This window comes from Megalops cyprinoides, chromosome 15 (genome assembly GCF_013368585.1).
Source record: "Megalops cyprinoides isolate fMegCyp1 chromosome 15, fMegCyp1.pri, whole genome shotgun sequence".
Classification (NCBI taxonomy): Eukaryota; Metazoa; Chordata; class Actinopteri; order Elopiformes; family Megalopidae; genus Megalops; species Megalops cyprinoides.
This window is the reverse complement of record NC_050597.1, coordinates 6,483,288-6,510,874: the sequence shown is the minus strand read 5'-3', so window position 1 is coordinate 6,510,874 and position 27,587 is coordinate 6,483,288. Positions and strand designations below refer to the sequence as shown.

General features: G+C 48.0%; 1 protein-coding gene across 1 annotated transcript in view; it reads right to left on the bottom strand.

Moving 5' to 3' along the window:
* LOC118789858 (echinoderm microtubule-associated protein-like 6) overlaps positions 1–27,587 on the bottom strand; it is a 116,726-nt gene that overhangs the window by 25,399 nt on the left and 63,740 nt on the right. The window contains exons 10-25 of the mRNA XM_036546546.1: positions 23,100–23,356; positions 20,358–20,570; positions 19,786–19,953; positions 18,687–18,793; positions 16,140–16,258; positions 14,329–14,515; positions 13,618–13,723; positions 11,816–11,909; positions 11,300–11,400; positions 9,730–9,932; positions 7,544–7,655; positions 4,662–4,789; positions 2,817–2,958; positions 1,621–1,773; positions 1,280–1,411; positions 174–262 (exon numbers count right to left, since the gene is read on the bottom strand). Of these exons, the coding sequence (XP_036402439.1) occupies positions 174–262; positions 1,280–1,411; positions 1,621–1,773; positions 2,817–2,958; positions 4,662–4,789; positions 7,544–7,655; positions 9,730–9,932; positions 11,300–11,400; positions 11,816–11,909; positions 13,618–13,723; positions 14,329–14,515; positions 16,140–16,258; positions 18,687–18,793; positions 19,786–19,953; positions 20,358–20,570; positions 23,100–23,356 (2,311 nt within the window). The remainder of the gene's footprint in view (positions 1–173; positions 263–1,279; positions 1,412–1,620; positions 1,774–2,816; positions 2,959–4,661; positions 4,790–7,543; positions 7,656–9,729; positions 9,933–11,299; positions 11,401–11,815; positions 11,910–13,617; positions 13,724–14,328; positions 14,516–16,139; positions 16,259–18,686; positions 18,794–19,785; positions 19,954–20,357; positions 20,571–23,099; positions 23,357–27,587) is intronic.

Genomic DNA, 27,587 nt, shown 5'->3' with positions numbered 1-27,587 from the left:
ATCGCTACGTTGGAAACTGCATCTCCTCAGTCTTCATCTGCTCTTAATCACATTCTGCCTTACAGGTGCACATGATAAAGGCAAGACAAAAATCGCCATGGGGGAAAGACAACCATCAGTCAGACTGCCACTGATACCACTTTAAAACACTCTGATTCATTTCTGTTTCTTGCCTCTGAAGTTCGGATGGTTTGTCTTTTTCCTCTTGGGGCTTCGAAGAATAATTGCTCTTTGGCACCTGAATTCACTTGCAGCAATTTACCTGCGATTGGGAGGTAAAAAAAAAATATATGTGTAATTGCTATCCCTGGAGAAAAAGGGAGAGTAAGTGAAGAGAAATCTCTGAGCTGCAGTACTCATTGGGATTAATGTGTTTGTGTTCCTGCGAATCACTTATCTCTGCTCCGCTCTTAAACACAGCAGAGAGGAAGCTGACACTCTCTCCCAGCTGCTCCTACGGACATTTCAATCCAGCGGCAATTTATCCACCTCTCCTGAGATTCACAAATCCACTTTAAGAGCCCGGTGAGACCGTGGCCTCTGTGTTTGTAAAGGGCTACTGTGTATAACATAAGTGAAGACCATTATGACAGATATTCAGCAACTGCTATTGCACAACATGATTGCTGACTGTATGTTCTGATCAATGATGTCAACGGTTTATTATTCTCACAGTCATCTCTCACATGTCATTATTAAACATAGGTAATTCAATAATAAATGATTAATATATACCCAGCCCCATCATGCATTCTTTCCTCATTAGGATTTCTTGCAGATGTAATGTAAATTAATTGTCTCACATGCAATCTAAATCAAGAAGGAATGGATGCTGGCACCATTTCAGAGCAGCAAGTGTATTCTCATTCAACACTGGGGTAAAACATCTGTTTATATAGGCGCCTTATATGCAAGCATCTCAATGGGCTTTACATTACAGTGTGAACAGAACTCAGCTCATCCACTGCTGACCTGTAGCACCCAGCTGGGTAGTGCACAGTGGCCATTTTGTAAGAGAACTCTCACCTGGTGAGGCGATCTGACGTTCATATTCAGAAAGCCAGACTCATTTAGGGTTAAAGCCGTTCCTTTGGCCTCTACATGCCATACAATCAGTAATGATCACCGTGAGTCTTGAAGGTATTTAAATAGCTCAACGGAAACATGGGTGTGGACAGCCTCTTCCCGGTGTCAGAGGCTCTCAAAGGCCTCCCTGATGTGTGGGTATTCAGTAAAGGAACCAATCAGAGTGGGGTTTTTTTTTGCAGGTAAGCCTTACCCCGTGTGTCCCAGTCGATGTGCGTGATGTAGCTTGAGGCGCCCTTGCAGATGCCCACCCTCTTGCTGGTCAGCACGTTGTAGATATCCACAAAGTTATCGTGAGAAGCCACTGCAAGGTATTTTCCAGCATCTGCGTGAGAAGGAGAGGCTATTCACAGGCTGCGCCACAAGAGGGCGCCCTCTCCACACCCCTGGCGGCACCATCGAACGTGGAGAGTGGCTGTAGCTCCGAGAGCACTCAGACCTGGACAATGACTGCATTGTCTTTCCTTTCAGTGATTTTATTAATGGGGGAGTGGGACTGGGGGGGGTAGCGGCCCACAGTGGGTGGGGAGTCACCTTGAGAAAACCTGATGTCAGAAATGATCTCTTTCCTGTGGTGGAAAGACACCATGTCCTCCAGCGTGTCCGAGTTTACCACCAGGAAGCTGCCGTCGTTCAGGCCCACCGCTAAGGCTTTCCCGTCGGGGGAGAAGGCACAACATCGTCCACCTGGAACAGAGGACACGGGCACTACAGCTGTCTACAGGAGAGCAGAGTACAGAGAGGCAGAGTCAAGCCCAGCCCGCCGGTCAGCCAACCACCAACAACCCCTGCCACTAAACTATCTGCACTCTGAATGGGGGGTTGGACTACTGTGCATGTCCTGCCTTTGATTTTGAAAATGCATTTGCAAATGTAAAGGATTTAAGTGTATTTGGAAATGTAAGAGGAAGGAAATGTATTTGCTGCAAATTTTATGTACATTGTACGTTTTGACGTATTTCATGAGCCCGTTGCGAGACAAAAAAAGTTCTTAGCTGAGAAAAATAAAGTTGAAAAATTTTAAATTAAAAAAAAAGGAAAGGAAATGACAGATTTTAAAGTGCAATGAGCAACGTAAATATCTAGTATTAGTGAGCTGGGTATCAAGAGCTGTGGTAAAGATCCAAAGCACAGGGATGCATTTTAGTCGTGAGTGGACCTGTGTACATGAGGAATGGCCTGTGAGAGGGGGGGGGAGACGAGCTGAGAGAGCAGACTGAAAGAAGGCTGCAGGCAGGAGGGCTGATCCACAGGGCCGCTGGGGGAGGAAAGTGAGCAGGTGCATTCTGACCTTTGCTGTAAGGCATGGCTGGCAGGGCCGTGTATCAGAGGACATCACCTGAGAGTGGGGGCTCGGGATGTCTTCTCTCCCCCCACAGGGCAGTGATAGATGCTGTGGGTGGATATATGCCCTGCGTGCATGTGTGTGCTTGCGTGTGTGCTGGGATATGTGCTCTGTGTGTGTGTGCAGGATATTGTCTTTGTGTGGGGTATGCCTTCTGTGTGTGTGCGCGTGCATGTGTGTGTGTGTGTATGTGTGTATATGCGTGTGTGTGTGTGTGTGGGTTAAGCGGTACGTGTGTGCGCGTGTGTGTGTGTGTGTGTGTATGTGTGTATGTGCGTGTGTGTGTGTGTGTGTGTGGGTTAAGCGGTACGTGTGTGTGTGTGTGTGCGCGTGCGTGTGTGTGTATGTGTGTGTGTGGGGTAAGCGGTAGGTATTTCTGCGGTACCTTTCTTGAGCTTGCGCACGGCGACCATGCGGTGGTTGGCGGAGAGCTCCCAGATGCGCAGGGTCTTGTCGTCGCTCACCGTGGCACAGATAGGGAGCAGGGGGTGAGCAGCCAACCCCCACACCTCCCCTTCCATATGACCCTGAACACACACACACACACACACACACACACACACACACACACACACAACGCAAACACACACACACACAACGCAAACACACACACACACACATACACACACACACCGCAAACACACACACACACACAACGCAAACACACACACACACAACGCAAACACACACACACACACACACACACACAACGCAAACACACACACACACACACACACACACACACACACACACACACACACACACACAACGCAAACACACACACACACACACACACACACACACACACACACACACACACAACGCAAACACACACACACACACAACGCAAACACACACACACACACACACACACACACAAACACACATACATTACCATCTATCAAACCCTGCCCCCCAAAGCCCTGCCCCTCACGCCTCTGATCTCTGCCTGTCACATGTTCCAGTCACTTGCATTTACATATTTGTACTTCAGCGCTTAGAGGTAAGACTTACACTACAAATTACAGTGCACCAAGGTAAGCTGCAGAAACAGTGGCACATGCTGAACACAGCTGACCCCATCTGATCCTGTGTCAGGCCCTCACAGTGCTGTGATGACAACTGCTACTGCAGATGCAAATGTGCTACAATAAATTCATAAGTACATAAATTCATACATGAAACAGCAACACAGCGTACTCTTTGGTAATATCATTACATAAATAAGGGACAGATGCTTTATGATTGCATAGGGATGGTAAGGGATTTGATGAGGTGGATCTCCTGCTTTAGCAAGTATCACTCAATCAGCTACCCTTTCCCAGACTTCCTACCCCTCCTGACACCTTGTCCCTTCCTTGTGCCTGCCCCGCCCTGGCTACCATCACTAAGCTGCTGGCGTGTCATCGATCACTCCGCTAAACCGTGTTTAACCCCCCGGTGCAGCGCCGGCAGGTCTGATCGCCATGGCAACGGTCGGCTGCCTCAGGCGATCAGACCGATGAGGAGACTGGGTGTGTCTCCAGGAGCTGATGAGGGGGGGGTTCAGAGGCCTGTGAGCCCTCTGTAATCACACACTCCAGTCCTTATTAGAACAACGGTGCTTTAGCACTTTAGGTCAAAGGGCACAGCAACGGAGCCCAGCCTGGAGACACCCAGAGCCTTTCACTGACACCCAGACACAGCACCTTAACCTGCTGCTCTGGGACACAGCCCATCCCTGCTTTTCCACCCGACTGGATGCAGGGAGCAGAGATGAGAAGCACTATAAACCAAAGCTCTGCTGGAGCGTGTGGAGGGGAAAGGGGTTCTTCAAAACCAGTCATTCAGCACTGCTCTCCAAAACGCAAAAGCCCCACTAAGACAGTTCAGTTTTCAACATGAGCTTCAAAAGCCCACCGTGCAGAAAGACGGTAAGAAAACATGGTCAGGCTACACTCATGGTGCTTAAAGGGTGTGGCTACACGGAGCACACTGAGAGTGAGGGGGGCAAAGCGGGAGAGGAAAAGGTGCTTCTGACGCTTCGGGGAGGAACAAAATGTAACCGCTGTGACACTTATTTTAACAACATTAATGCAGACAGCATAATGAGGACAGCAAGTGCGTATTATTTTATTCTGTTAATAATGAAAAATACTGAGTGAGAGTTGGAAAAAAATGTAAAAGTTGCCTAAAACCTTACTCAACAGAGTGAAATGACCTCTGTGTATGACCTTTAACCTCCACCTACCTGGACCAGCAGGGTCATGGGGCCACTCTTGTCGATCTCAAGGATTTCTCCGTTCTTGGTTCCCACCAGGATGTGGCCATGTCCCAGAGTTATGGCACGAATGGAGGGGTTATCCTCTAGCAGCAACCCTGCAGATGACCGGGACAACCGTAAACCACCCGAAATCACCCCCCCCACAATCCTTCTGAAGACAGCTTACATCAGCCGAGCCTTGCGTTTTCAGGAATAAACCAAGTTCAGCACAATGACATCAGTCCATCACAGACCCAAAGACACTCCTTTGATCTGAGTGCCAGAACATGACCATTTAGGTTACAGAAAACGAGTGTTTGCTGAGAGGACCAACAGGTGGCAGCACTGAGTGCAGCTTGTTGACTGGGAGAAGGCAGACGCAATAGTGTTTCTACAAAACCAATCCGCAGTGTTCAGGCTGGCAGTAATACATTATCATCACATGAGCAGAATTCATACAATGTTTCAGAAAGGAAACTTTCCTTGGGGGCGCGGATGAAGCAATCTCCTTTAATTACACCATTGTCTGCAGAATAAAGATTAGCATAATTTGGAAAAACCTGAAAATTGCACAGGAAGAGAAGAAGAATGACTAAAAAGCTATTGAATTGCTTAACACTGCTGCGCTAAATTAACCTCTTCACCTCCGATGACTGTGGAGCCGGCGAACGGCCGTCTTCATCCTGAACGCACTCCATCCATGCGGGACGCCAGCCTGCCTGACAGGAGAAACTGTGTGTCTATCAGGGGGCCGTCTCTGCGACCTGCTGCTCAAACACACCTGTCGCCAAAGGCGCCGGTGTGTGACGGCGGAACAGGGGACTCGGCAGCTGCCGCTGTTCCCAGAGAGAGGGGGTTGGGGGGGGGGCGTGTGACAGGCTGCTAATGACCAGCAGAGCCACCGAAACGCCCCGGCCGTCAGCGCTGGGCCCAGGCTCAGCACCCGGAGAAAATACAGAGGGGTGCACTTGCAATCCACAGGGCGGGGGGGGAAATACACCCCTAAGCACCCCCATAGTGCCGGTCCCAATCAGGCCACAATTTTCTGCGGTGGAAACGGTCGATACTGAACGTAGCAGCGAAGGCACACCTCCAAAAGCTTTACAAACACACACTTCATCACACCTCCACCTCGGGGGTCTGTGACTGGCAGGAGCTGTGGCAGTGTGTTTCTTACGGTTTTCTTTCACGCTGCTGGAGCACCAAGATGTGATGCCAGATTCAGGCCTGCAGCTGCGTATCGGAACTTATTCATATGTATTGCCCTGCTCTTTTTAATCTGCCGGTGGACAGAAATCCAGTCGGGTTAGAGGAACTCATGGTGACTCACTGAGGGCAAAGACAGAGTTTGGGTCAAAAGCGAAAGAGAGCCTCCAGCCAATCAAGACACAGAAACACAGAGCTGGAACACTGGTCCAGCAAAATTCAAATGCAACTGTTTATAAACTGGGTTTTGTCAATTTCACTCACAACAAATCACAAATACACAACCTCCAGGTAATTAAAAAGGAGTAATAAAAGGAGTGACGAATGACAACGTAATGTAACTTAAACTATTCCATTAATTCCTCACTATACACTGTCAACGCTAAGAACAAAAACATGGTTAGGACAAGCCTCTGAGGTCCTGTCTCCAGAGCATTTTTGGCTCAGAGTAGTTGGTCAACAGCAAAGCTCTTGTGACATGCAGCATCCTCTCTATAACAGCCAGCAGTTGATGCTGGAGCCTGAAGCCCAGGTCTGACTGTTCCTGATTGATAGAGGAAGACACAGTGAGACGTACGAGTTTGCTTGACTGTGCAGTTCATTGGATTCGCACCGCTGCTAATACTGATAGATAGTATTACATATCACCTTTCATGGATCTCAGAGCGCTTTACTGCGGGGGGAAGGGGTCACTCACCGCACGTTAACTAAGGTGTAGAGTGTAGCGTAGTGAAGGCGCAATTACCGAGTTAAACTGGGGATGATTTGATGGCCAGACTGAGAGAGCCAGAGTGGGAATTTTGCCAGGTTATATGGGAATCCCCTGCTCTTTGTGAGAGGTGTCATAGGGGTATTTTATTGACCCCAGTGAGTCAAGTTTCGGTATACCATCTGAAAAGACAGGGAGTCCATCAACACCCCATCATAGCTGAGGGACACAGGTCTCCAGGATGGTCTAGATGAAAGACTACCCCCTAGTGGCCCATCAACACAACTTCCAGCAGCAGCCTGGTTTTCCATGAAGATCTCCCATCTGAGTGATAACCAAGCCGAACCCCACTTAGAATCAGCCACCCGGCAGCAGCGGACTACAGGATGGTGAGGCAAGGTATGAACCCTGTTTAATAATACTGTACTTATCACACTGAGGCACTTCATGCAGGAACTAAGCATCAAGACAGCAAGCCAAAACTGCTGAGACTGAGCAACTGAGCACAAACTTGCTGCATTCTGGGATATGGTGGCATCCAGGGCAGGAAAACGGGTGCTGTGAGTGAGAAAACTGACCTCTGCCTTTTTGCCAGGTGTTAAAGACAAGAGTCATAAAGCTTAATAAAGCAGGACAAAACTGTGAATGTGTGTGTGTGCGTGTGTGCGTGTGTGTGTGTATGTGTGTATGCTGTGAGAAATGTTATTGTAATGCACACAGGGTACTTGCATACAGACACCGTCCACAAAAGATTGCTCAGGATGTGTTTATTTTGCCTGTTACTCTACAGCTCAGTCAGATGGAAATTTCCATCAAATCTCATGTGCACAGAGGCCGTAGATTACTGACCGATTCATTCATGCATTAGCTGAACGTTGCTCTGCATTGCTGTGCTGTGATGCTGTGGCCCCATGACCCCCCCCCCCCCCCCCCCCCCCCCCCCGTCTCTCTATACCTTTAGATCCAGGGGACAGTGCAGATCTCTTGATGGCGTAGGTCTTCAGGCACCTCTCAAACATGTCATCCCACAGCTCCACCACGCCGTCCTTGCCACCTGTCACAAACCCCTGCAGGAACGAGAGCAATGACACCGTGATCATGGGAGCATCATGTCAGTCCTGTCAGGAGACAGAACGCGGGCTTTCACCCAGATCAGATATGCTCATTTTTATGCTTTAACAGGGCATGAGTGATATTTGAAAATGAATGTGATACTTTTGGAAAGACGGCCTGACGACAAGAACCAGAACCAACCTGAAACAGACTTTTTAAAATCAAGAGTTCATGCTTTAAATATGTGGAGGAGGTTATCCTCTCATGAGACACTCTTCAAGAACAGGCATCCTCCACTTGCCTCCACCACTGCAAAGCTGTAACTTTCATGTCTGTAATGGGAATAAACCTGTAGTTCTGTCAAATATAAGGGGATCCATCCACCTACAGGATTTTAAATGCTTGAGAAATAACTGATGGTGGCATGAGACATTCCAGAATATTCTGTTTATGACAGAGGAGGGCTTTAATTGGATCATATATTGTCTGATCCTGTCCTTAATTTCAACTGCCATTAGCAAGATGGCTTTCTGTTCTGAGCTATCAAACAGCCCCACAAGGGCTATAGCCAGTAAATCAAAGAGCCCTTTAATTTATTAAAAAAAAAAACTCAATACATTCAGATCAAAACTTGCTTCAGTGCAATCAATGATGTTACACAATGCTATAATGCCATCTTTCATTAAGATCATAATGAAATCGTTGCAATTAAACAACCCTGTGCAAATCATCAATTAGGAAAATGTACCTTAATTTGAGCGGCTTAATTACACAGCTTAATGATGTTGTTTTTGCAACAAACATCAGGACATGAATGACTTCACAGTCTATTCCATAAAATCCTTCAGTGCACAACACCAGACTGCATTTGCTTAGCAGGGGCTCTTATCAACAGTAGCGGTGCTCGTAGTTTTTCTATTACCCATTTATGCAGCTGGACATTGAGCAACAGCTTCAGGCAAAACTGTTCTACCTTGAACACATACTGAGCTGAAGTGTTTATAAAGCTGGCATTTGAGTGCTTAAGAGCTGTCGTGAAAGCAACAGGCGCCTTCAGTATATCGGTAATTGCTTCACAAGAGGGTGACTGGCTTTCTCGAGGAAACCCCAAATCAACCGTGGCGACTTTTCCCCCCTCGGGTGCTCCGTCTGTAATTAAACCGAACAAACTGCGCGGTCAAAGGAGAGGCCAGCTCTCTATGGCCGTGCTCCCACAATGCACTTCGAACGGCGGCAGCAGTGCAGACGGAGAGGAATCCACACCGCGTCTCAGCGCCACCTGACTGGGCGTTTCGATCGCTTCTAATCGATAGGAACATGGTAAGTCAGTCCTTTGAAGAACGAGGTCAGCTGAGGCAGCTTGGGGGAGGGGGGGGGGCAGGCTGGGGGCGGCAAGATGCAATAGATTTCATTAAAACTAAGCACTGGGGCAAAGCATGCAACCCAAGCAATGCAAAATGAATGACTGAGGGAATAAACAGGTGAACTAATAGCCAGATGACATTGTGTGTCCTGAAATGAGACATTTTTCATAAGGTGACTGTATGCTTCCAAACATGGGCTTCAATCATAATCCTCATGAAACAGCCTGAGGTGGACTTGTTTGGCCGGGCTCTTGTCTTGAAGTGTGCGCACACGCAGCATTAAAACAGACAGAGGCCATTTCGCAGGGTGGTTTGTTTTCGGTTCTGTGTTTAGCACCTGCTTCTATGAATGGATTCACATGCTACACTGGAACTATGAGATTTCCACGAATTCCCTGTACAGAATGTGTATTTTGTTTTATTATGTTTGACTAATTTCACATTCAAAAACAACACATGTTGTGGCGAAATCACATACAATGTCGGCATGGAGACGCACAGTGTCACAGTAACTGGCTTGTGCTTCAATTATACAGGCCTTTGTGTGCCAATACAAAGGCCTTTGTTCCATTCAAAATGATTGAGTCAAGGCCAAATTCTCCTTGATTTGCTTGAATGCCAACTCATAAAACTGCTCTTTCTAAAAGGCACGACAACGTGAATGAGATGGAGGTGGGCGAGTTTAACCTGTGACGGCTGGGGAGGGGGTCGTTTGGCGGGTTACCTTGTCCAGCGAGTACATGGCGAAGACGGGTCCGTCATGGGCCTTGATGGTCTTCAGAAGCATGGTGTCCTTCCAGATGTAGACGTCGCCGGTGGCGGCGCCGGAGAACACCAGGTCCTCGGAGCGGCCGTAACACACCGACATCATGGTCTCCGGCTTGCCCAGGTTCCCGAACACCCCACGCTTAAACGTCAGGCCTCCACCTTCAGGGGAAGACACCCAGATTAGCACCACGGATTAGCACTCCCTCTCAGAGATCGACTCTGGCACCATTCTGTAGGCTTCAGAGGGTTTAGTGTCACTGAGTGTCACACACTCACAAATTCATCCACTCAGGCACACTAACACACTCAATCACACAATTACACACTTACACATTCATTCACTAACGCCCACTAACGTACTCAATAACACGCTCACAAATTCATCCACTCAGGCACACTAACACACTCAATCACACAACTACACACTTACACATTCATTCACGAACGCCCACTAACGTACTCAATAACACGCTCACAAATTCATCCACTCAGGCACACTAACACACTCAATCACACAACTACACACTCACACATTCATTCACGAACGCCCACTAACGTACTCAATAACACGCTCGCATATACGTTCACCCATGCACAGACTAATACAATCGTACAATCACACACTCACACGTTCATTCACTGACGTACACAACAACACACTCAATCACACACTCACACATACATTCATTCACACACACGAACACACACATCTGCTTGTATGCTGACTCACACATCCACTGACCACAGATCTTGAGACAATTAGTTAATAACAATATGCCAGAGAAATTCTGCAAGATTTTTACATTTTCTGTTCTGCTTTTCCAATTAGACTTGTCCTCTGGGCTTTTTTATTTGAATTTGAAAATTTAAACTTTCTTTTTTTTTGTATTAAATCAGTTCATTCACAATTTAAATTAAACACGTTAAAATTTTTAAATCTACTGTATCTGTATACGACCATGGGGATTTAGGTAAAATTGGCCAGGTGCATTTGTAAGCACATAGAGAGTGGATGGACAGAGAACACACAGACAGAGCACAACACACACAGCTTCAGACATATTGAGCTGTGATGACCTGCACTGAGCTCTATTGAGCTGTATTGAATTGTTCTCTCCTTTAATCAACTGAAATTCTCTCAAGGGAACAAATTAGGAAAGAACAGAATCCACCTTGAAATGCACATGCTTACCAAGCCTGAGCATGAGTGTGTGTGACAGGGTACCAACACACAAGTCTCTCTCATACACACACACACACACACACACACACACAAACATCACACATATTAAAACTAATTACATCCTGAACAGCAGGCCACTGCGAGGGAAATGGGAAATTGCGACTGGCCGATGATGAATTAATTACAGCCAAACAAAGCATGCCTGAAGAGCAGAAAGAAGCATGACGGCCGGATGTTTGCACGTATTAAGGGCCGGCACTCCGTTAAGGCATCGTTAATCCGCCGATAACGCCACCATACCTGCCAGGTAACGGCGCCAGAGGAGGCGGGCGGCGGCACGTACCTGCATGCTGCCAGAACTTGATGTGCTTCACGCCCACCGTCACCAGCTTGTCCATGTGCACGGGGTTACACTTCACCACGAACAGCTTGTCTTTGTGACCTCTGGGAGGGAGAGAGGGATGGGCCACATTTCCCTTTCACATCGTCACATTTCCACAGTGAACACCTCCACTGGTGCTCAGGGGCACAGTCCCGATTTGAACTGGCAGTACCACACACTCACATAGGCTATGAGTTATCAGCTATAAAGTGCCTGTTAGTAATCGTTCTTAAAAATCATCAACATAATCAAGCTGTCAATCACTCATTTAAAATGTATTTGTAATAGGTTATTTTTACAACTCTATTATCACCAAGTGCTGGACAATAAGTTTCTTCCAGAGGGAAGTGAAAAAACAGAAAAATCATAACCAAACTGAGGGGAAAAAAATGGAAAAATCTATTATTCCCTGAAGGCAGGACTCCCCATTAGATGTTGTAATAACGTCTCTTAATCATTGTGAGAGCGTTTCTGTACCTCGCTGTGGCCAGCTTCTCCCCCTTCTTCCATTCCCACACCACTATCGAGTGGTTGTCATCGATGCCCACAGACACCAGACACTTGCCGTCCGCTGTGCAACAGGGAGAGAAAAGGCGCTGTCATTCCCGCTGCCCATCCTTCACGCTGCCATGGCCGCCGCGGGGGGTATATCTCACCGCTGACAGTGACAAATGCGTGCCGGCGGGGGGGGGGAGGGGCGGTGGCGGAGGCATAAATTGAGTTTACGACATTCAAATTCATATTAAACGCCTGATCGTCGCCTCCCGGAGGACCCTAATGGGGAAACCCATTTGTTACAGGGAAGACTGCTTTTGCAGACGCCGGCGCCGCCTGCAAATTATAACCATGGAACGCTGTCCGGAAGGTTCCGGAACGTTTCTGTCCGGATGATGGACCTCACCCGCCTGTGTGATGTCATCAGTCATTCACAAAATAACATGATGAAAGGAAGTAGACTGAGGCCACACCTTCTGCACGCCTGCACTCTAATGAGGTTTTCTGTTCTTTATGGCAAATTCAACAAAACAGTGAATACCATTATCACATCTCTCTCTTTAACAGTGTTATATCATAAAAAATCATTAAAAAAATTGCATTAAATAGCACCCAAACCAGACATAAGTGAGCCAAGTAACTAGCCAGTCAAATAATGAGCCATCAGTATCTGGCCCAGGTAGCAATTTGGGAATGGTATAAACCCTATCATCACCAGCTATTGCACTCTAGTGCAGAGGGCTGGCCATGTATTTACATGGTACTGGTCAGGTGACATTTTATTGACGCAAGTAAAAACTGTAGATAATGCTACCCTTTTGGTCACCTGGCTCTGGTGTCTACACTAATTTATTTACACCTTGGCTACGTTTGGCTAATCTACAGGAAATGCCCACATGGGCCAATCAACAGGGTCTATATTATAATGCTCACAAAGGTCAATCAGCAGGGTTTATAATGCTCACACGGGCCAGTCAGCAGGGTTTATATTACAATGTTCACATGAGACAATCAGAAGGGTCTATAATGCTTACACAGGCCAATTAGCTAGGTTTATGGAGCTGGGGATGCAGTTCAGTGCTGATGAGACCCCCTGGATTTTCACACTTGCATGGTTTCCTTAACAGGACTAGTCACATGACTGCATCGAATCTGGGGCTCTCTGTGATCAGGAAGCAGCAAATGTTCTTTCTGCTTTCTGGATCTTTTTTTTCCTCTGAAGAATCACAAGCTCAGCATGAGGTTCAGCTACAATCACAGGCCTTTTGTAGGGTGAATCAAACATGTTCCTGAAGCCCTCAATAAAGGCAAGGCATAATCAAAATGGTTTCATCCTATAACGGCCCCAAAGAGTGAATTTCACATTGAGCTGCAGATTTTGTTCATTGTCCATGTGCCTCAGTGAGCTGGGGAGATGATGGCAGAGTTGTTCCAGCCTGCAGCTCAACATGGCCCCAAAGCCTGTGCTCTCAGGCCAAAGAAATCAGGAACCAGTTATGCACATAATGAGACTCTTTTATTGTTGCTTTGGTTCACCGTCAGGGTGAGTTGCTTGTCATTTTACTTTAACCAGCTGTCCTGATCCTAGGGGAATGCCTCAAGAGGACCACCAGCTCTGGTTTTTCCTCTAGTAAGGATCTGCATCCAGTAATTACTGCTGTCACAAGACAAGTGATGACATAGAAGGTAGAAGCCGATGCCTCATGACAGAGATTTGGTGCAATCACGTTAAGGTCAGTGCAGGTGGAGGTGGCCAGGTGAGGGCAGGTGCCCGGCTGCCATACCTGAGAAGTCCAGTGCGCACACCCCTCTCTGGTGGTGTCCCTTCAGGAGGGACAGACACTTCAGTGTCTGTATGTCCCAGACGTGGGTCGCTGGGTCCCGGCCCACCTGCACAGGGTCAGAAGAGCGTCTCTGTCTCTATCAGGTGTTCAACACATTCCACAACTCATTTCCATCAGCACTGAAGCAATCTTTCTCTCTTCCTACCTACACTCCTCCCTTCTCCATCCAAACGCTTTCTTTCTCCATCCCCCTCTTCCCCCTTTTCTCCTACTCTCTACATCCGTCTCTTCAATCTCTCTCTTTCTCTCTCCCTGTTTCTACCTCCCCAAACACTCTTTTCTCCACCTCTCTTTCCCCTTTTCTCACACTCTCTCCTTCCCTCTCTTCCATCTCTCTAAATACAATGCACTCTCTTTGTCCTTCCCTTCCTTTCTCCACTCCCTTCCCCTCCCCCCACTAGCCCAATCTCCCGCCCCCCCTGGTTCCTCCAGTGGGAGGCACAGGAGAGGCAAACAGCATTGCCAGGGACTTCAGACCGCTGTAGAGCCAAACAGCTGGTAGGGAATACAGCTGCTCATCGCTATCGCTCCGGCTCAATTTTATTTAAATTACCCGCAGCACGCAGAACGCCCACCCCGCGCCTCCGACAGGTCGCCGGGACAGGCAGCCCTGTGTCTGTAGGGCCCGACAGGCGCAGCGGCGCCCCCTACCTGCCCGGTGGCCACGATGTCCTTGAGCGGGTGCACGGCGAGGCTGAGAATGTCGTCGTCGTGGCCCAGGTAGAAACGCTGCGAGTGCTGCTGGCGGTTGTACACCACCGCCACGGCGGCCACGTGGTACACCACCTCCCCCGCCTGCGTGTAGAACAGGTTGTTCCTGCAGTCGTAGCCCCGGTACCTGGGGGATGGGGGGGTCAACATAGGGGTCAACACCATCGGAGCAGCGTCCAGCTCCACAGAAACCTGACCTTCAGAAAATGCATTTATGGGAAATTCCTATGGCGTTGAGAATCCAGTACGGGAGAGCTGTGGTGTTCTGCGGGTACTCCTTCTGCCAAAGCCTTAACCGCTTCTCGTACACCCTGCATAACCGGGTAAATCGGGCCGCGTGGTTGAGGAAAGATTTGATCTCGGATTTTGCCAAGTTAGAGCGGGTTATGCATAATTTTCCAAAAGTGGCGGAGAACATCATTTTTTAGACTAACTTTTCATTCAGATATCAACCCTCGAAACGGAGCGGAACGCTAGCAGCTGGATTTGCGCTGTGTGACAAAAAAACAGCCGCTTCTGTAGTGGAAACCGTCAAATTGCTTCGTACCGTACACAGACCTCTAGCAAGGTTCTCTCTTGTTACTAGGCAACACAGACACACCAGCAGAGTGTGATGTGTGCTAACAAAGTCTGGGGTGCCAAGAAATAATTAGCTATCGCACCAAAGTGACGACCAATCAAAATCCAGCTACAGCCCCACAGTCTGAAAAAGCAATTAATTCATCTGAATAGTTAGGTGCTCCAGAATCTCGCTCCTGTACAATAGCACCCCTGGGATGCTCTGTATCTGTGGAATAGGTTATTTGACAGTTGGTTTCCTGAAAAGCTGACAAAAGCCGCAAACCTGGGCTGCGAGATGAGGTTTCGCAGATAAGGGTGCCCTTTGCCCCACAGCTAATTCCGACACGATCCCCGCCTTATCTTCCCATGTGAGAAGCGCACCGCTGGAAGGACCTCTCTCTGCACATGGATATCTACCCATCAGCCTCTCAGCATCTCTGATTAATCGCACGCCGCGCTCGTGTGTGTGTGTGGGTGTGTGTGTGTGTGTGTGTGTGTCACGTGCCCCACCTGACACATCTCACACAACCTCGCTCCCACTCGGTGGCTCCTCTGATCTCTATCCGTACCGGGGAAAATTAATGTAATACAGAGTTTAAAAAGCTTCAAAGATGATTGTGCGGGGAAAGTGCCATTTGGGGAATAATTTTAAGCCATCTGAAATGACCATTAATGGAGGAACTCTGTTTGATTCAAACTTTTTGAGGGAGGCTTAATTAAACTGCTATAATTACAACAGACCAAAAAGAAACTGAGTCTTCTTTTTTTCCCAGTGAGAGAAATATTATTATTTCTGAGTTAATGGACATTTTACAAAGTCTGAATATATAAGTTTCCATAAAACCTAGTGAATTCAAGACAACTGACAAAATTTCGTATACCGTTTCCATGGCTACAAGACAAGAAGTTGACTTGACAAAGCATGCAACTCTCTGAGCCACGGCTGCCGTAGCGTCCCGACATCACTCGAGAAATAAGAAAACGATTTCTCATTTCAAACACACAGCGAGGGTCAGGGCTACTGCGGGCCAAAAGGAAGAGCTGCACTGATCTACACTTTGATCATCTGACTCCTTCCAACACTGGGCACTGCACAGGCCCGCCCAGCCCGCGGATGGCCCTGACCCCCCCTCGGGCGCCCCTTCCACCCCCCGGTGGCGGCGGCGGAGGTGGAGAGGGCAGACGGTTACCCGTGCACAAACTGCAGACGCAGGCCCTCCTCTGGAACCCGCTGCCGCTTCAGTGAGCTCATCGCCTGCTTCTTCTCCTGGCTCTGCTGCTTCAGCTGAGGCAGGTCCTCTTTGTACACCTGCAGCGGCAAAACACAAGGGGGGGGGTACCCACCGGGTCAGCCCGGGTGAGCCAGCGAGTGGGAACAACCCCAAACTCACCCCCCTCCCCCACACCCCACTCCCACCCCAAACCACCGCCCGCCCAACACCCCACCCCTGTGCCCTGTGCTCTGTGCTGACTTGGAGCAGAATGCCGGGGTGGCGAATCAGGAGAAGCGACTGGTTGAAAATGAACTGACTGGGAAATCAGCTGTGAAAATAATTAGCGCCGTGGGAATCGCCCGTCACAGCGCGGACCACTGCAGCGTCGCTTATGGAAACATCACAGGGGGGAGTTTTTCGCAAACTTTAGGGGAGCTCCTTATCCAGGCCAGCATACGCGCCTGCACGTTTGATATATTCCCTGACCCATTTACGCTGGAGTTATTCAGGTTAAGCACTCTGCTGAAGGGCAGAACAGCACGGCATCGCCAGTGATCTCCAGCCACAAAAATAAAAAGTAACAATATATGCAACGCTATCCCACAGCACAGAAACCAGCCAATCACTCTATTCATCAATCATCCAACCAACCAATCAGCTTCAAGTGGTATAGCACCCTTTAGAGCAGTCAATTGCCTCATGTGAACCATTTCCTCAGGGAATATTAAAAAAAGTGAGACTACATGGGAAAAACAGTGCTTCTCTGGCGATCATATAAACGTTCGGGAATGTGCAAGAAAAAAAAAATCAGTTGTAAGAAGACAATGTTTCAAAACTTCAATCCACTACATTTTTAATCTGTGATGAGCAATCCTCCAGAGGTGCCGTTTGTGTGTCATGAAGATTCTTTTTCCCCCACGTACAAAGGGACTTCCACATTTTTCCCTGCAAGCAAAGGATTCTGGGAAGGGTGAGAGAGCCTTCAGCTGGTGGTGTCTGAATGGCAGAGCTCTTTTCTTCTCTCCTCCCTTTACGCCGCTCTCAAACTGTCTTGCTTTCCTTGGTGAAACAGCTCCGGAGTTGCCCTTTCTGGCAGCCTCTGCATTATTTAACCGCCCCATGAAATGTTAATATTGACGATAAAAAAGCACAAAAAAAAAATTCAATGGAAAGAGCAAATCTGTGAACCAGCACACAGGAGCGCAGAGAAAAGAGGTCTAATTGGCTGTGTGGCATTTCCTGAGAGCAGCCTCTGGCTCAGGTCAAATGAATAGACGTATCCTCGCCTAACCACTGTGGTGAATAGGGTGGCGGGGATTTCCGCAGGAACATTCAACATGAGCTGGGTTATTTGAACAGGAGCACATTGTGAAGCTGTGACTTCAGTGCATCAAACACATTTTTGTTGTTTCATGCCTTTCCCTTGTACCACATGCGTGAATTTCAGAATTGCATCTGTATCTGTTTCAAAAGCCATTACAAGCCGTGCATGTAAAGGTGCACTGAGGTGCAGGAAAACAGGGGTCTTACAGTAGGTCCAAATATAGGAAATATCCACTCTCTCTTGTGGTCGTATGTGACCATCTTAAGAAGTGCACACAGCACACACACAAAGCAGGCCTTTAAAAACTTTCAAACGAGCATTTTTCTCCCCACTCAGAGGGACACACATGAAATTCGCGTGTGTTTACCGGAATCACACGGAAGCGTTCAGCGCAGCACAGCTGCTGCTGGTGATAAGGTGACCGGGGTAACGGCACGGTGCGGCGGGCAGCGGGTGCGGGCGGCGCCCAAATAACAGGATCCCGCTGGTCAGCGATTACGGCTCAAAGCCCCCGATAAACGGCGAGGGCTCACCGGTCTTATCAGCGCCCACCTTCCGCTCCCCCGCCCCGACGCTCCGCTGAGACCCGCACACTCCGAAATCTCTCCCTCTCTCCACCTTCGCCTGACTTTGAGGACCCAGCAGGACGCGTGAGAGGGGGGGGCCAGCGGCTCGCGGCTTATTTCGCGCATCTGTCAGCCGCCACGTGGAAAAACAAGGAGGAATTTTCCACACTTCCCTCTACCAGCTGCTAAAAACGAATACATCTCACACGTACGCACACACACCTGACTGAGCCTCTACTCTGCATGCACAGGGGACACACACATAATGAAGATCAGCAGTCTGACCCACCGAAGGAGAGAGAGACGGTGGTGAAACAGACCATACTGTGCCGGGAGGAACTCAGCCTGGCTGACAGGGTTCTCTGATCTTTAATTCATGTCAGCCAGAGATAAAAAAAAAATGTGACAGATTTGTCCGGCTGCTCTCAGAGGTGTCTCTCTTCCCTCTGACGTCTCCCGACAGCCCCAAACGAAAGGCGTCTTAAAATAAACACAGTTTGTATCACTGGCGTGATTAAGCTCCATTAGTCATCAAGAATGCTTTACTGAGACATCACTCCTTTGATCTGGCAATGTCACCCCCCCTTCTCTCCCCCACCCCCCCCCTCTCTGGGACGAGAGTCAGAAACGCACCTGACGGTCGTAGTTGATCTGGGCCTCCTGCTCGATGTCCGAGTCGAGCTCCGGGACATCCGAGAGGTCAGAGTCCGACTCCTCGCTGTTGGAATCAGCGTATCCCTCTGGAAGAAGCACAGAACCGCTCCACAACACCCTGACAGTACCATCTGCACCCAAAACGTACGCTGACTCGCCATCGGTGAAACTGACAGAAACTCATTACACTTGTCCGCCACTGAAAAACCTGTCAGTGGCTATGCAGGCCCTTAGCCGCGCGCTGCTAACCTGTGATGTCACTGCCTGTCCGCAACAAGCCAGCCCACCTTCATCATTCAGTGACAGGACTGCAAGCCCCTGACACAAAACCTTGATGCAGTATCTAAGGGAATATACTGTGGCAGAATTTTAATGAATATATCAATGTACCACACAGATTGAAAGGTAATACTGAGCCAAAAGTCCCTAATGCCTCTCACTCTACAGGGGAATGAGTGAGTGATTGTTGTCAGGCCCAGTTGTTGTTTTGATCAAAGGAGACTCCTGAGATGTAAAATGAATACAGTTACTCTGGGAATTCTGAAGAAAGCTTCAAGTTTTTAATTTACAATCTCTTTGGCTGACATTGTGCCGACAACTATAGATAATGGCATAAAATATTACTGAGCTACTAAGATGAATATTCTTTTTCTTGCATGAAGACAAATGTTAAATGAGGTCTCTGTCTCTGCTTATAAACTGCAGCTGAAAGTTACTGACAGGAAGGAAAACTATGTTACACCAATTGTAGTACAAAATTGTCCTGCTGTGTACAAGCGCTAAGTTTGGAAGGGTAGTGGTGAAAAGGAACAAAAACCAATCAAACACTCGGAAGCTCTATCCAGAATCCTCTCCAGTGAATTGGCAGACTGCCTCACAGTCCCCAGTTTGCAGAATATTACATGAAGCAGAAAGCAATGGACTCAAATACAAAATATCAAAAACAAGTTGAGAAAGAAAAGAGCGGAATCTGGGGTTTCTCCCTTCATGATAAAATTGTTTTCTGGAACTCAGAGCAGGACATTCCGAACCTGGAACCCAGACCTGCAGTATTGTGGGGAGGAAGGGGGCAGATTACCTTGGAGAAGGGGTTCCAGAACACCGTTCATCACCCCCTCCGGCAGGAACCTCCACTGGAACACCGAGTGGTCCGCACCCCCCGTGCTCAGCACCCACTGCAGGTCATGTGACCAGTGCACGTTGGTCACATGGGCGGAGTGGCCGATGTATTTCTTGAATTTTGCCCCTGTGCAGAAAAAGGTGATTACATTCTAGTGTTAGTACGGACTTTAATGTAACAAACAGTATGAGTAGAAGAGCAGAGAGCAACCCTAGCATTCTCAATAGAGAAGATCATCAAAGCTCACACACCCACTCAGCTCACTGAATATTAAACCAACATGACTTCAACATTAGGACTATGGGAGAGAGGAAGGCAAATGTCAATACAAAGGACAAGCAGATTGGACAAAGGACAGTTACAATTAGAAAGGATAACATGTTTCCTTCTGTAAGGGTGAACCTGTATTTGATTTAGCAGTCACAGTTATGTGAATGACTGTAGACCTGAAAGGTAATATTTATCTTTCAGGTGCTGCTCAAAGTGTCGTGTGTTTGTAACAGAAGAGAAACGCATTCAGGAGCTCTGACCTTTCTTCAGACAGGGGAATCGGAAGAGCTTGACGAGGCCGAAGTCGTCCCCGGTCACCAGCACGGCGCTGTTGTAGTTAGCGTCCACCGAGTTGATGTCGTTGATGTTGGTGTATTTGGGCCAGATCCCGCTCACCTCAGGGCCGATCACACACGTCCAGGTCGCCCAGTGGATCCCTTTGGTCTCGTCTTTAGACGTGAGATGTTTCCCAGCTTTGGAGAGAGAGAGACACATAAGCACAAACTCTGATCAAGCACTAGAAAGACTGGATTCGCGTTTTTCCTGAAATGGTCCCATTGGTGTTTTTTCCTCATCTCAGATCTCTGTCAGATCTCTGTGAGGTTGCATTACATTACATTATTGTCATTCAGCAGGCACTGTTATCCTGATCAACTTACATGGGTTACAATTTATGCATGTCATCCATTTACATAGTTGGATATTTACTGGGGCACTTCTGATTAGCTACCTTGTCCAAGGGGACAGCAGCCCAGTGGGGAATTGAACCAACAACCTTTTGGTTACGAGCCCTGCTCCTTACAACACTGTCAGCCAGTATCAGGTATCAGAATCCTGCAGTCTGCTAGCTTCAGAAGAATGTTAGGCCAGGTAAACATACACTTTTTTTTTTTTTACCTGAGCCTTAAGGCTATCTGACAGGGTTTCTGCAAGGCAATTACCAATATTCATTAAAAAAAAAACGGAGCTCTCAAGAAAGTACAGGTCCCTCAGCATTGACTGTTGTTCAGTTATAAAAGATTTAAGTAGGCAAACATGCCTGCCAGAATGCACTAATGAGGGATTTAATTGGAACAGGACATAATGAAAGCAAACACCAAACAAAAATAAAAGGAGGCCTGGAGCCTCTTCCACCTTGTTGGTTTTTTTAACTGCCATATGTTCTTTAAAAATGCTGTAATCTTACTCTCATTAGTGCAGCTTTAAGAGACACGAGAACGTGTGTGCATATGGCCTCAGCATCTTAAATTATAAGATGGGAGTGTATGTTTGTGGCCTGTGCATTTTTTGATTTGTTTTGCACAAGATGTGTTTACCGCAGGTCAGTGGATCATGTTGGTTAGATCTCACTATGGAGCCATTACATGTACTCCACCTGCTTCATAATATTTAATGAGCAGGAGCCCATGTACCACGATGCATTTCATCCAACATTGAGAGTACATTATTAACTATTGGCATGACCCCTCAGTCCTTGATTCCTGAACTACTGCCTGTGAACATCAATTGTTCTACAACATCTGTAGCATTTTACACATTAAGGCTAATTATGTAGCTCCTTTTGCTGTCTTACAAAGGTGGTGGTGTAGCATAGTGGTAAGAAGCAGGGCCTATAACTGAAAGGTTGCTGGTGCAATTCCCTGCTGAGGCACTGCTGCTATACCCTTAGGCAAGACACTTAACCCAGAGTTGCTCCAGTAGATATCCAGCTGTATATCCTGGTAACACATAAACACTGTAACCTATGCAGTTCACTCTGGATGAAAGCATCTACTAAATGCTGATAATGTAATGTAATGATTGTGCAGGAGAAAAGGTGTAGATCTACTGCTGTCTTCCAAAGAGAGTGTATTTTTGTGTTTTTGTCCTAAAGGACAGAAACGGTTCAGTGAATTTCTCACAGCCCAACACTGCTTGTTTTTACTTCCTGCTTTGTTGGGGTCTGACAGCTGCTTTGAGGATGTGCTGCTAATATGGCGCTGGAACTAATACCCAGAGAAACACGCCATTTTTCAAACGGCGACAGCCTCTTCCCTTCGTCTGGAGTGCTGATGAATTCCTGCACTCGGGAGACGACTCAAAGGCGTTGATCAGCACCGCATTTCTGCTTTTCCCTGACAGCCTGGAGTCTGTTTATATCGACATGACGGAATCAGAGGAGGCGACGTGCCGAGGTAACAGATCCGAAACGCACAGAGTCATACAGGCTGCCCCCCTCACCTGTCTTTCCTGGGAAATAAAAAAAACGAAACAATCCGAAACCTGTCACGTCACCTGCTGGGCTATGCTGGCTGCCTCGCTGATGGAAACAGACCTTCCTTCTCTCGGAAAAATAGCTTCACGCGTCAGCGGCCCGGGTTTGAAGCTGACGGTGACGGCTATTGAGCTCGGCTGACAGGTACGGCAGGTGACGGGGGCGAGGGTGCGGACAGGCTGAGGCGTGCGGAGATTAGGACACTGCTAATAAGGGAACGGCTTTTGTCTGGGTAACGTGCTGACAGGACGGCGTTTGTGCTAAAATACATCAGTACATGGAAAAAAAAAACATCTCTGCAACGGCGGAGCTAAATTTAATTGTTTGCTGAGCTTTTGCTAAAGGGCTTGTTTGTCTAATGACACACAGACAAACATTATGCCGTGTATCCGTATCCATAATCAGTGTTGATCTGCGCTGATGCCAGTACGGATTTCAAGACCGCTACGACCCATTCTCACAACTTCAGCGACAGAGCATGTTGCTCCATGCACACATAAGTATGAACACAATTATTTAAGGTTAATATGTGTAAGAACGACAGCAGAGGAATAGGATGCTATGCCCCAGTGGAAATCACTCTGAGCTGGCTCTGAGTCAGCGTTTTACTGCAGACTGATTACTAATGACTTCGAAACCACATATGAACAGTAGTGTAGGTGGTCCTACACCCCCCTCTACCATAGTTCACCCCAAAAATCCCTCCGCCTGGCCCCACAGTCATCAGCGCAGCCCTGCAGGCACTCACATGGCATCTTGTAGAAGAGCCTCTCTCCTGCCCCGTCGTTGGTCTGCAGGTACTTGCTGTCCACAGACCAGTCCAGGTGCGTGATGAAGCTGGACGACTTGTTGCACTCCCCCACCTTCTTGTAGCGCTGTGCCACGGCGTAGACGTCAACCAGGCCGTCGTTGGAGCCCACGGCAAGGTAAGAGCCATCCGGGGAGAACTTCATCTCGTGGATCACCTCCTTCCGGTCTTTAATGTGGACCACCTCCGTCATGTCCCTGCAAGCAACGACCGCAAGATGGTCAGACCGCTTCCATCACGGACAACTCTTACCTGCTCCTTACCTGCACTCCTCTCTTACCTGCTCCTTACCTGTACTCCTTCCCAACTCCTTTCACCTGTCCACTCTTTCACCTCGTACATATCCTTCCAGCCGTTACCTGCTTTGTCACCTCATATCTACTCCCGAATATTGTACCTTCTCCTCTATTCCTTACCTACTCCATCACCTCTTATTCTGCCACCTCTTACCTACTCCGCTAGAACACATGTCCTAAAACTGTGTCTCTCACCTGTCCTGTCTCAACCTGCAGTAAATATAACACGTAGCCTGTACAGTCAAAATGGGCAGGATTGTTACATGTAGCACACACCTCTTAAACACAAAATATCAATATCAATGCCACAAACATTATTTGAGTGATATGTGCAAGTTAGGATCTATTAATCTCTCTGGGTCCTGTCCTAGTAAAACATTGCCTTAGGCAGAGGTAGGAGTTTTAGAGTTGCCTGCAGTGAGGTGGTTGTTTACAGCCAGGCTGGGCCACCATAGGTGAGTGCCCCTGGGTTAAAGGACCTCTGTAGTTGACCTCCAGATTGCCTGAAGCATTTATATAAAACTCCCAACCAGCAGCAGATGCAGAGGATGGATTATATATTTTCCACAATTCCTCCACAGCCAGCCAGAGTACCTCTGGCATTTCTTGTATGTCTCCTGTAGCCTTTTCTTCCTGGTATTTTCCAGGTTGAAAGACTACTAGTTACAGGCTGAACTGAGGGCGCCAGATGGTAATGGTTATTTTTCACTAAGATGTAACTCCAGTTGCCTTAGGTGCGCTCACACATGTTGTTTGATGAATCAGCCTCCTTACTTAATGACTGTCTCCTCTGCGCCTAAATGGCTTGTGGGATACGGCGTATCTGTTCAGCGGAAAGCGGAGGAGTTCCAAGAAATCTATTTGTTTTCTTAACGGTCCAGGGAGTCCATTTCTTAACAAGAAGCAGAGCTACAAAGCATGCAGCCAACATCAAAGCGTCCCTCCTATTAACCAGGCACACGCGCCGCCGGTAATTGCACAGAGAAATCCGAACCCCTTTTACATCGTAACACACAATCGGCATCACAAAAAGCGGCCGTGTAAAATCAGTGCCGATGCCGCCCTGTCTAATGCACATCCACGGCTCCCGCGGCACAGGCGCATTCAGCTCTGACCCCTCCGCTCAGCTTTCCCTGCTCTCAATCACGGCTCGGCACTGCGAGATGAGGAGTGACGTCCCCGGGTCCAGAAAATGACCTGTGAAACTAAAGGGATGGGAGATAAATGAATTTTCGGGATGGCTCGAAAGAGGTCCGACGGCCTTTTGCTGTCACTCGTTTATCCCCCAGAAATCCATTAGGTGGGATTTAGGGTGTCTAGAGAGAAGCCCCGATAGAGGATAGAAGTAGAGTAATATGTCAGCTACAGCTCCAAATATCAGTGTGAGCCTCATGAAGTTAATAGCCGCACAGTCAGGTAAAGCCATCCCATCCATTCAGCGGCGGGGACCGTAATTTTGAAGGTTTGTCTGTATGGTATGGTGTGATGGGTAAAGCAGGTGATGGCTGGAAATATTACAGCTCATGAGTTGGGTGGCAGCGTAGCGCAGCGATAAGTGTAGCATATTGGTAAGGAGCACGGCTTGTAACCGAAAGGTTGCTGGTTCGATTCCGCTGTACCCTTGGGCAAGGTACTTAACTCACAATTGCGTCAGGAAATATCCAGCCATGTAAATGGATACCATGTAAAAATCGTAACCTTTGTAAGTCACTCTGGGTAACAGTGTGTGTGAAATGATGGTATTGTAATGTAATGAGCACTGTGGGCTTGACTTGCATTGGAGGCTGGACATGTCCTGAACTCCTGTCCAACCACAGCACCAACCTAACCTGAGCGCTGACACCATGAGGCACTCAACATTCTATGGTGATAGGGCTTTTAGTGTTTCACCAAAAGCCCTATCACCATAGCACCAACGGGCATCTGCAATAAGGCCTCACCTTGTTCAGGAGCCCTGCACTGGAGAAGAGCCTTAGGAGCCCTGCACTGTGATCTACACAATAACTGGACCGGCCTTTATCTGTGGCTCCAGCTGCTCTGGGCTTGAGGACGGAGCAACACCTTGGTGCAGAGGGATTGGGCAAATCCCTGACTGTGGCGGCACACCAAGCGCACAGCACCAGGACCTTATCTCTCACTGCCGCGAGCCTGCGTTCACTGCGACCTTCAGGCACAGAGGCACCATCAAAAACACACCAGAGACAGTGCTTCAATTGTGCCGAAGTTCTGTATGAGAGAGAGTGCATTCAAAGAAAAGCACGACAGCCGAAGCAAATGGCTTTTATTTCTGCTCTCTCCGATGCTCCCTGAATGGCTGGGCCCTTCTTTTTCATTTTTCAGAGTCGCTTCAACAAAAATAGACCGGGGGAAAAAAAAAAACACTGCTTTCCACGGAAACAGCCTGAGCCGTTGCCAAACGCAAACAAAATTTAGTTCCCGCTTCACTCCAACTCTCCCTAAAGCAACTTTTCATCTTGAAGAAACTTTTTTCACTCCTACCCAGCCAGACATCTCAGAAAAAAAAACTCCCTTCAATTAATTCCCTGCCTGTTGTGAGCAACACTCTCTGAAACAGGCTCTAATTAACAGGGGCTGCTGGGAGATCGCACAGCTTGAGAATGTCTGCCTGTCTCTCACGCCCTCCTCCTCCGGACCAGTATCCCTGGCTCCGGCTCCAGACTCCCAGCTCTAAAGCTCGGGCTGCTCTGCTGAGACTCAGAGCGAAAGATAAGGCGCTGTGAGTAATGTAATTTCATATCTTTAAAACGGACAGTTGCCTTTGCTTGCTCTTGAAAGTACTCACACATTTTCCTAAGAGGGACAGGGAGTGGGACACACAGCAAAGCTTTGCCCTTGTCACCCCAGGCTGTGGATAGCCTGAGGTACATCAAAGGTAGACACGACAGTAATTACTCTAACACATGCACTTGTTGCCATGCCGAATGTGTGGTATCAGCCCTGACCCAAGGATTGGTGAGAAAGGGATGTATTATACACATGTACACAATGTATAAGGGGAGCAGAGAGGAACACAATCTGTGTGGAGGAGGGGAAGAGAAAGGAACACATTTAATGTAGAGGGAGGGGAACAGAAAGGAGCACACCGCTTGCAGAGGGAGAGGAACAGAAAAGCACGCATTGGCACAGCACCTGCAGATTCAGCTTTGGCGTCTTCACTCCTCGCTGCATTTCAGCTGAGAAATTCCCACCCATGAAAAACTCTTAAAACTCCTGATACAGTAGTTAAGATGTATGAGGATTTAGGGAGGCTTAAATGGTGCTATCAAACTCACTGCCAACCCCTTCCAGCTAAAGCCATCAGTCAAGCCTAAGCCTTTTATGGCAGCAGGTTCATCTTGTAAAGAAATATACTGGAATTTCTGTATAATTCATAGTGTGATATTTCATAACTGAGAAGGGGCGCACTCTCTGGCTTTTGTGTGGTGCCCTGAAGAATATCTGCCTTTAAATATGACAGGTATCCACACACACATTGACAGGTGCAAACTGTATTCGGTGCGGGGTGAACAGGAGGAGTGAGGCCTGGACATCCTCGTCATACAGCGCAAGCTGTAACTACAAAACGCACCGACAGACAAGAGCTATCCATAATTGATGTGTCAACACACGAAGGGGTAATGAACATCACAAGCTATAGAATATCCCGCGTGAACAAAATATCAGGTGGCCTGTAATCATTATTTAAACATTGACATATGGATCCTCCACAGCCATGTCAAAGCCAGCTGAAAGGCGCTGTGCTCGCGCTATCATCTCTACAGCACAGTTTACAGCGGGCAGCTGGGAAACATTGATCAGCCGACCGCTTCAACATCTGCCCAAACAACCGAATGCTCTGGCCTCAGATCTGAGGGTGTATGTGGTGGGGGTATTCAAACCGCAGTGCTACCTTTTCCTTATATCTCGGCAGCCAGTTTGATACTCACGCGTAATTAATTCAGGTCAGTTCGGTGGTCACTTAAATCAATGAAAACTATGTTGCAAAAAAAAAAAAAAAGGCTCTATTAGCTCAAAGGAGCGCTGTAGTTCAGCGTACCATGCATTGCACAGCAGGTGAGAAACCTTGCCAGGAGGGCTGAAAACGAAGCTTTCAAAGCTGTTAGCCTACAGC